The 10,445-nt window shown below is 44.2% G+C and overlaps 1 protein-coding gene across 1 annotated transcript in view; it reads right to left on the bottom strand.

Annotated features, from left to right (window-relative positions):
• GREB1L (growth regulation by estrogen in breast cancer-like) overlaps positions 1–10,445 on the bottom strand; it is a 146,945-nt gene that overhangs the window by 16,149 nt on the left and 120,351 nt on the right. Inside the window, exons 18-21 of the mRNA XM_006867286.1 lie at positions 7,644–7,759; positions 6,383–6,627; positions 3,916–4,487; positions 3,603–3,705 (exon numbers count right to left, since the gene is read on the bottom strand). Coding sequence (XP_006867348.1) covers positions 3,603–3,705; positions 3,916–4,487; positions 6,383–6,627; positions 7,644–7,759 — 1,036 coding nt within the window. The remainder of the gene's footprint in view (positions 1–3,602; positions 3,706–3,915; positions 4,488–6,382; positions 6,628–7,643; positions 7,760–10,445) is intronic.

Below are 10,445 nucleotides of genomic sequence, written 5' to 3'. Positions count from 1 at the left end.
TGTGTCACTATTTTCAATGAACACTGGTGTACGTATGTCTGTTTGTGTCACTATTTTCAATGAACACTGGTGTACGTATGGCTGTTTGTGTCACTATTTTCAAGTCCTTTGAGTATATTCCTAGCAGTGAATTGCTGGGCCATATGCTAGTTCTATTTTAAGTTTTTTTTGAGGACATGTCATACTGTTTTCCACAGTAGCTGTATTATTTGGTAAGGGTCCAATTTCCCCACATCCTTGTGAACATTTTTTTTCAATTTTTAAAAAAAATATCCTGTTGTTCATAAATGCTGTCCAGTTGGTTCCAACTCACAGTGACACTGGATAGGGTTTCTGAGGCTATAAATCTTTGTGGGAGCAGAAAGCTTCATCTTTTTCCCTTAGAACAGCTGGTGGGCTCAAACCACTGATCCCGTAGTTTGCAGTCCAGTGCTTATTTTACAGAGCCACCATGCACCCTAGCCATCCTATCGTGGTTTAGATTTGGATATGGACAGTCTAAGAGATTCTAAGTTTACATTTAGCAAAATTCCCAAGGTGTGCTACAGATGAGAACCACCTATATAGAGAGCTTGTAAGAATTCCAATGCCAAGTTCACTCATCCCAGAGTAATAACAACAGAATTCCCAAGGTGTGAGTAATATTACTTAAAGCTCAGAGTTGTTGTTAGGTGCCATCAGTCAACTTCAACTCCTAACCATCTCAGGTGACAAAGAGGAACTGTTGCAAAGGTTTTTCAGGTTGTCACCTTTACAGGAGCAGGTGGCTCAAACGTGCAGTCCAAGCTGAGAATCACTGCTTTGTGAGTAAGTAGACCTGGGTTTGAATCCTGGTTCTCACACATAAGGTAACTGAATTGTAACACTTCGTTTTAAATAAGGCATATTTAAAGCGCTAAGACAGTGCCTGGCAGTCACATGACAGTGTTCAATTGATACATAGTACTTACAATATTCATAAGATCAAAAAGTAGCTTAAAAAATTTTCAAATGTCAAAAGGAACAAAACACTGTCAAAAAAGTCTAAAAGTTGGAAGTACAACTTCTTTGTATTTTAATACAAATAGTATTATGCATTTTTATATCCCTGAGCTGAAGTTCACATTTTATTTAAAAGTTAATGTTTATTCTCATTTGTTGTTTTTGTTTTTAAGAGGCATCACTGTGCCTCTCCAGAGCGTCACTGCATTCATCAACATGAAAGTGAGGGAGAAGAAATCAAGCTAAATGAACAGCTTCTCACTACATAGCCTGACACACCTCTCATAGCTCAGCACCCAGATTAAGAGCCTAAGGACAAATATGAAGACATCGTTCTTTTGTGGCTCCAAGGAGCTTAAGGGGAAGGCTGACAGGCCGGACAGCTCCCTTGCTCCTTGTCTGGTTGGCTCAGCTCTTTTAAAAGCCAACCTGGAGCTCTGGTTCCCCTCTGTGGTGGCCTGGAGATGTGGCACAGCTTGACTCTAGGCACAAGTAAGGAGATGTGGGTGGGGTGAATGTGTGTGTGAGAGAGAGAAAGAAAGAAATCCTAGATGTGCATGACTGAGGAATCAGAATAGGGCTGGAAGCAAAAGTAGTATGATTGCTTGCCTAATTTTACCTGGTATTGTTTTGAATTAAACTGGTCCTGGTGTGGCACCATAAGATAAGCACTGGGTTGCTAACTGGAAGATTGGTGGTTCAAATCCACCAGTTTGCTCATCCGAAACTCTATGCAGGGTTGCTATGACTTGGAACTTAAAAATTACGGGGCACTTAACAACAACAACAAAGTTCCTTAATTAAGCTGGTCACAGAACTGGTTTAACTGTTTAGGAAAAGCATGTAAGGTAAGATCTCCAAGGGTTAATTTGCTGGAGATGATGTCAAGAGCTTTTCCTATTCTGGACTCCTCTTTGAAGGACTTTTAAAGAGCTTGTACCTGATCACCTTTCCTTCCTTCCCACTTCTCTTCCAGAGGAGTTAACTAGTTTTGACGCCACACTTAGCCACAGAGCACTATTGATTGGCTGACTCCTGTTCATGCCCACTTTCTGGTCCCCAGGTTGCAGAATGGAATCTAATCGCCTAACAGGTAAATGTCACAGACTGAAGACATGTTAAGTGTTTTTGAGTTGGTTTTGACTCATAGTGACCTCGTATAGAGTTTCCAAGGAGCAGCTGATGGGTTTGAACTGCTAATCCTGTGGTTTGCAGTTCAATGCTGATCCTATAGTGCCACACCAGGAGGACACAATAAGTGAGTTCATTGTGTGATCCTGAAATGGGAAAAAGTGCATTAAGGGAAAGACTGGTGAAATTGAAACGTAGTTTGTTGTTGTTGTTAGTCTTGTTAGGTGCTGTTGAGCCAATTCCAACTCAAAGCAAACAACAGAACGATACACTGCCTGGTCCTGCGCCAATCTCACAATTGTTGCTATGCTTGAGCCTTTTACTGCTCCCAATGTGCCAATCCATCTTGCTGAGGGCATTTCTCTCTTTTGCTGGCCCCTCACTTTGTTGTTAAGTGCTGTCAAGTTGGTTCCAACCCATAGCGACCCTGAGGAGCAGCTGATAGGTTTGAACCACTGACCTTGCAATTCAATACGAATCTTGTGGTCTAGTGCATAATCCTGCAGCACCATACCTGCACTCCGCCACCCCCACCCCCCGACTTTATCAAGCATGATTTCCTTCTCCAGGGACTGATCCCTCCTGATAATATATCCCAATAATAAGAGAGGGAAGTCTGGCCATACTGGCTTCTAAGGAGCATTCTGGCTTTACTTTTTCCAACACAGATTTGTTTGTTTTTTTGGCAGTCCATGGTATTTTTATAATCCTTCTCCAACACCATAACTCAAATGCATCAATTCTTCTATGGTCTTCCTTATTCTCTGTCTAACTTTCACATGCATATGAGGCAATTGAAAATACTATGGTTTGGGTCAGGTGCACTTTATTCCTCAACTTGACATCTTTGCTCTTGAACACTGTGCAGCAGATTTGCCTAATGTTTTTTTCTAACTTTTGAATTTGCCTAAACGTAGTTTGATTTCTTGACAGCAGCTTACATGAATGTTAACAGTTGATACTGAACTAGTATACAGAATATAAACTATGCCCTTAGACCCTTAGGTAGCAGAATATAAAACTGAGTTTTACACAGTTTAACAGTCTAAGTCGTTAATCTACCTAACAAGTCTTTATAAAATATCCCTTTGCCCAGTGCCCTACTTAACCTCAACCCACCAACCAACCCACTGCCATGGAGGAGATTTGGATTCATATGATTCATAATGACCAAATATAGAGTTTCTGAGACTGTAAATCTTTATGGGAGCAGACAGCCTCATTGTTCTCCTGCTGAGTGGCTGGTGGAGTTGAATCACCAACCTTGCAGTTTGCAGCCCAACACCTACCCACAGCGCCAACAGGGCTTCATTTCTGACCTCAAGGAGCTAAATAACCACCATCGTTTACTTAGAACGATTTGCTGGGCATATTATCTTTTACCCTCCCGAGAAGTCTGTAAGGTAGGCACTGAATAAAAAATTCCAGCAGGCAAAAGCCCGGTCTGGAAGGTGTGGTGGTATCGGTTGAGTTCGGCGCTGCCCACTCACCAGTGTTGATCTCCTCCTCGTCATACACGTCCACTTCCAGGAGCCGGATAAGCATGCGGAAGAGAATCCTAAGGAACTGTAAATAGGAGCCTGTCTTTCCCACCTAATGGATGTAGTTTCAGTTGGACAGAGGAAGAGAAGGAAGGAAAAGGGAAAAGAGACTTCACACTTTGGCTCGCCACATCTCCTCCTGCCTCCAGAAGCCTGTTGGGGCCTCCGGGTCCTAGGTCATGCCCAACCCACCCCAAGGAGGACCCAGCTCCCCTTCTGGGGGAGTCATGACAGTCCCAGCCTGGACCAGCTCTTGCCCTACCTGGGGGGGCCCAGTCAGCAGCAGCCGCCGAGGGTGGACATTGCGGGCGCCGGAAGTGGGGTCCAGCTGGTTGCTGAAGTCTGCGTGGTGCTCGCGGGCGGAGGTCCACTGGCGGTAGAACAGGGACTGCTCATCGCTGCTCATGTCCTTGTGCAGGAGTGGCCTCAGGGCGCTCACCCAGGCCACGTCAGCGTGGGGCAACAGGGCTGAGGAGGCCGGCAGCTTGCCGCCCTTCTGCGGGCCCAGGAGACCATAGGCGGCCTTGGACAAGATCACGATCGGGGGCAGGGTCATGTGCAGGTCTCTGCTGCTCCGGACTGGCTGTCCAGGCCACAGGAGGGTCCGGGGACCGGAGGATGACGACGAAAGCTTGGAGGTGGTGCTGCTAGCCATGTGGTGGCCCAGAGAATCGCACTCCTGTTTCAGCAGCTCTCCGGTCGCCTGGACGGCTATAGAGACCCCCTCATCTGGCCCTGCACTGGTGGCAGGGTTCTGGAAGCTGGGTGTCATAGGCGGCCTCTGGGACTTGTCGGCCATGCTGGAAGAGCTCACCCCGTTCTCCATGATGGAACCTGGAAGGGAGCAGACAGAGCTTAGCCCACGTCCCTGCTGTTACCGATGCCAAAATGTGCTCCTCCGGAAGGCTTGGCACCTCTGGGAAGGAGGGAAAGGTCCGATCTGCTTTGCGGGATGCAAAAACTCTGCAGGAGCGCCCTTCCCTTTGCCCCTCCACCATTACCCGGCTGCTTTCTTGGGTCCTGGGCTGGTTGGGCCCATGTGAGACAGCAGCAGGGAATCAGGACTGTTCCCTACTTACTTCCTCACTGCCGGGTTACCTGGGACTGGCTGCCTTTCTCACAGAGGGCAGAGTGCTGAATGGGGTGGGGGCTTCCCTGAGTCACAGTAACTGCTCTGGCAGGCTCAGGAATAGCCTGGGTCCCCTATGGTTAAGTAGACCTCATTCCTTTACTAAATCTTATATCTCTAAATCATCCCTTTATTAAAGTCTGCTGAAGTTGTTGTTAAGTGGGTTCCAATTCACAATGACCCTGTATAGGGTTTCTAAGGAACAGCTGGTGGGCTTGAACCTGTGCCCTTGTGGTTAACAGTTCAGTGCTTATTCTACCGCATCACACTCTTGAATGTGCCAGCTAACACATGCAAGTCCTGCTCTAAGACACTCGCTTGTGGCTGTGGGCAGAGGCTCTGCCTTGTATGTACACCCCAATGTGGATACCTTTGCCAGGCTGTAGTCCTCTCCATGAACCCCCAAGTCAGGGAGAGGCTGTTCCCTGCGAAGGGGAGGCATGGTTTACTCCACACGAGGTGTTGTCCTTTCAAAAGCATCTCTGCACATTTGCTCAATTATCTTCAAATATAGTTTACCCCCCAGTAGATCAGCTACTTTTAGGTTTGAGGACAAATCAAAGCTCATTACATTCAGGATTGAAGGCCCTTTTCTGAGTTCATTTTGGGACTTACCCGGTATGTAGGTCAGTCTCAACCTTGGGAAATCCTGAATGAGTAAGGAATGACTGGATATAAATCACTCCACCTGCTCTGCAGACTTCGTGTCTGTCCATGGTGTCTGAGAACACAGCCCCGACCTTCTGTGCCCACAGCCTGAGCACTTGGGCAGTGAGCACCCAGGCAGCCTGAGTCAGCCCAGGGGAAGTGTAAACACAGTGAACCTATACAATCAGTGGCCCCAGAGCAACCTTCAACTCATAAATACTTGCCATTAAGTATTTAGAAAACTCACTTATTCATTGAAATAAACATTTTATGCCGTGTACTAAGCTAAATGGAGCCCTGGTGTGGTCCTAGATTGCAAGATTGGTTTGAATCACAAGGTCAGTGGTTCAAACTCAACAGCCACTCCTCAGAAACCCTATACAGGGCACAATGAGTCAGAACTGACTCAATGGCACTTAAAAACAACCAGATAAATGGACTCCTGGTGTGGCATGGTAGGATAACCACTGGACTGTGAACCACAAGGTTGGTGGTTCAAACCCACCATCTGCTCCTCAAAAGCCCTGTACAGGGTTGCTATGAGTTAGAATGAACTTGGTGGCATTTAACAACAAGCTAAACAGCACAAACTTAACAGCTTTAGGGCCTAAATGAAAAACAGGGCTTTTGTGCACACATCAGATACAGAATTACCATGAGATAATTATGGCAAAGACTAAGGAACTGGTGCCTGCTGAGCTGACAAAATTTATTTGAGCTACTTGCTCATTTCTAAGCTCCATAAATTTGTAAAGAGAAGGATTTTGTGGCTGTTCACCAGTCGTGGTGTCCAAGTACCTCTCCTGGGGCACTGAGGTTTGGAGAGGCTGTCCGAGTCACTGCAGGCTACTCTGTACTCTGAAGTCCAACTGTCTCAGTAAACACCTCTGGCTTCCACACCCCCAATCCACCCCCCCCCAACACACACACTGAAAGAGAAGAAAGTACAGACCTGAAGTTCCAGTGACAGCACTGCTGTTGCTCTGGGGCCTCTCCAGGTCAATCAACAGCTCCTCCGAGTCATTCTCGCTGACAGTGGCTCTCTCCTGCTCCTTCCCACTGAGGTCCAGGGCAACTGCAGGCCCCCGGATGATCTCTTTTGACACATAGCAGCATGCCAAACCTAGCTCCTGTTCCAAGGCCGTGCGAGTTAAATAGCTCGAGTCGATTAAGCGGAGATCACAGTACTTCAAAGACCTGTACAAAAGTCATTATGTTTTGGTGATCCCTTCTGGATGTCCATGAAGGGTTTATGTTTGTCTGGATATATGAATATGTCATGTAGCAACTAAAATCATGGGTTTTAGTGCCCGGAGATCCTTGATTTGTACCTCAGCTCAGCAACTTCTTAGCTGCTAGGACCCTGTCTGTGCTTCACTTGCTCCAAATACAACATAAAACAGTAGTGTCTGGCTCTGATGGTTATTGTACAAATGAGTGACACGGTACATGCAAGGTATTGAGGACAATGTCTGGCATACAATATGCACTCAATTAATGCTGTATAGGATTCCCGGTGTGGTGCTACAGGATAAGCACTGGACTGTTAACCACAAGGTTGGCAGTTCAAACCCACCAGCTGCTACTTGGAAACCTTATATAGGGTCACTATGAGTTGGAATCAACTTGATGGTACCTAACAACAATAACAATGCTAGTATAGATATAAATGCTGTTGGTGCCTTCCAAACTATGAGCCCTAGCTCTTGAGGGGTTTGAGAGCAGTGGATTAAAATGACAAAGCATTTCTTCAGAAAAACAAAATTCTATTTGGGGGTTGCTTTCCTCTTCCTTTCTGAAGGCCCTGCACAGACATTATCTCAAATGTGGAGACCATTCATTCCAAAGATCCCTGGAAGGTCAAAAGAGAAGAATCAATCTACATATCTCATAGAGTAGCTGGGTGGCACAAATGTACTAAACTAGTAGCTGAAAGGTTGGAGGTTTGAACCCACCCAGAGGCACCTTGGAAGACAGGCCTGGTGACCTGCTTCTGAAAGGCCTCAGCCTTGAAAGCCCCACGGAGCAGTTCTACTCGGTAGCACATGGGGTCTTCCACAAGTCAGAATTAACTCCACAGCAACTAGGAACAACATTTTGTACATAAAACAGTTCTCATCACAGCATGAAATGGTTAAGCATTAGCTAAGTTTCAACCATCAGCTCAGACAGGCAACTAATGAAAAGTGAGAAAGAATTATTCAAAATAATACCTGGGAAAAGTTTCTCCAAGAGGATCTTTGCCAGTTAATATCACAATACAGGGCAGACCTTGTAAATCTTGGTATGTCCGAGGGACCCACTCTTCTTGTTCATTTCCTCTCCAAGTCTGCAAAAAGAGACCCATTGGATAAAATGAAACTCTTAAGTTTTCAGCTTTTGTAAAGGTTTTCTAGGTTCCAATTCTAGACACAACTGTGCTTCCAAATAAATTCTATTAAGTGATATATGTATTTAATTGTTCCTAAAAGCATACACAAAGCACTTCTAGGAGAATATAGCCTATAGTTTTTTATCACAGTAGGATTAAATAAGAGATCTGGGTATAATCATGCACCTGCCATTGATGCATAGTTTATAGACTCCTGGCTGAACTACCTGACCCAAGACCTGACTATAGTCATCATATAAATGACACACTCCTGGAACCGACTGACTGAAAAAGACAGTTTCAGTTATAAATGATTCAGAGAAGAGTTTCAAAATTCCATCAGAACTGACCTTTCCACCAAGAAAATCATTGAAGTTGGACAGCCCTGATGTTTTTCTTTATTGACTTTAAAAATAAACAACTCAAGTAATTAATGGCATACAGCTTCCAAAGAAACTCTTTCAAAAAAGCTAAAAGTATAACTAAATCTGAACACGAAAACAACTGCCACTTATTTAGAAAAGTAATGCAATTAGCTCATGGGTTCACAAAGAATCTATTAAGCATCAATTTCTTATACTTGTAAGTGTGCATACATACATGTGCTCACATTTTAAATAAATGGAATGTCAATCTTGAAAACTCAACTTCTCAGAAAGATTTCTGAAAGAAATCTAGAAGAAAGGTTCTTTATAAAAATTTAACTTTCAATACATATTTTCATGTCACAGTGAACCATAACACTACTTGGTTTAAAGTAAACAATGCTAGAAACATAAGTCATATTATTTATAGCCTTCACATTAGACTCTTGATATTTTTGATGTATAAATTCACCCTGAATTTATATTTTAACTCCCAGAAGTTATCCATAGACCAGAGTTCCACCATAATTGGATAACAGATACATGAGATTTTAAAGCTGGGCTTTGAACCAGTTCATTCCAATTTGCCCTCCTGCTGGGAAGGTACAGTTCTACCTCAGGCATACTGAATCAGAATCTACATTTTAAAAAGATTCCCAGGTGATCTTATGTGTATATATAAATCACCTGAGAATCTTGCTAGACTGTAGAGAAGAAATGAGATACAACTGCTTTTAGAAGTGATTACTTAAGACCCCTTGGGATCTAACTCTGAGTGACCATTTATGGTACATTCTCTGAACCCGTGTGGACCTGCAGGTGATTTAAGAAGCTCATGCTGGATTGCGGTTTACAAACTATGGCCTGAGGGGCAAATAACTTGTTGCTAGTTTTGTGTTTTGTGGGTGAAATGCCATTGAGTCAGTTCAGACTCATAGTGACCCTGTACATAACTGAATGAAGATGCCCAGAGCTGCGCCATTCTCACAACTATGTTGGAGCCTATTGCTGCCATTGTGCCAATTCATCTTGTTGCAGGGGGAGGGGGGGTGTCTTCCTCTTTTTCACTGACCCTCCACTTTACCAAGCATGATGTCCTTTCTCTAGGGAATGGGCCCTCCTGATAACATGTCCAAAGTATGAAATGAAGTCATACTTTGGACATGGTATCTTGCCAATATTCTTCTCCAACACCATAATTTAAATGCATTTGTTGTTGTTAGGCACTGCAACTCGGTTCAGACTCCCAGTGACCCTATGAACAAAACACTGCCCAGTCCTGTTGCATCGGTTCAGACTCAGCAACACTATGAACAACCAAACGAAAGCTTGCCTGGTCCTGTGCCATCCTCACAACTGTTGCCATGTTAAGCTCACTGTTGCAGCCACTGTGCCTTCCTCTTTTTCTGCCCTGATCCTCTACTTTACCACGACCTTCTACTTTGGACTGATAACATGTCCAAAGTATGTAAGACCAAGTACATGGACATCTAAGGAGCATTTTTTTGGCTATATTTCTTCCAAGACACATTTGTTCATTCTTCTGGCAGTCCATGGTGTATATTTAATATTTTCACCAACACCTTAATTCTAAGGCACCAATTGTTCTTTAGTCTTCCTTCTTCACTGTCCAACTTTCACATGCAATATGAAGCTATTGACAATACCATGGCTTGGGTCTGGTGCACCTTAGTCCTCAAACTGACAGCTTTGTTAATGAACATTTAAAAGAGAGATCTTTTGCAACAGATTTGTCCAATGCAATACAAAGTTTGCTATTTAAGACTCCCATGAAGCACAGTTCTACTCTGACACACAGAGGGGCTCCATGAGCTGTTATCGATTGTGGTAGCTGGTTTATTTATATTGATTCAGAAGTGATTGACACTTCTGAAGGGTCTGAACAAGTAACAGAAAACTATCAATAACTGTAACTTTATCAGTGTTAGTGAAGACCCAGAGAAGACCCTGCAGTCTTATGTCCACTTAGTCTCGGTTTACATAGTGGTGGTGGGTGGTTTGGTGCCATTGAGTCAGGTCCGACTCCTAGCGACCCTGTATAAGGTTTCCAAGGAGCAGCTGGTGGTTTTGAACCATAGTCATTGAGGTTAGCAGTTCAGTGCTTATCCTAAAGTGCCACACCAGGATCTATTAGCATTATTCAAATCACCCCACACCCTATACCTTGATGAATTATAAAGTATGAGAAAGACTTATATTGGCTATTTGGAGTCCTGGTGTGGCGCTGTGGGTTAATGCACCAGACTGCAAAGCTGTTT

The sequence above is a fragment of the Chrysochloris asiatica genome, unplaced genomic scaffold, assembly GCF_000296735.1.
Source record: "Chrysochloris asiatica unplaced genomic scaffold, ChrAsi1.0 scaffold00103, whole genome shotgun sequence".
NCBI lineage: Eukaryota > Metazoa > Chordata > Mammalia > Afrosoricida > Chrysochloridae > Chrysochloris > Chrysochloris asiatica.
This window is presented reverse-complemented; position numbering and strand designations above follow the sequence as displayed.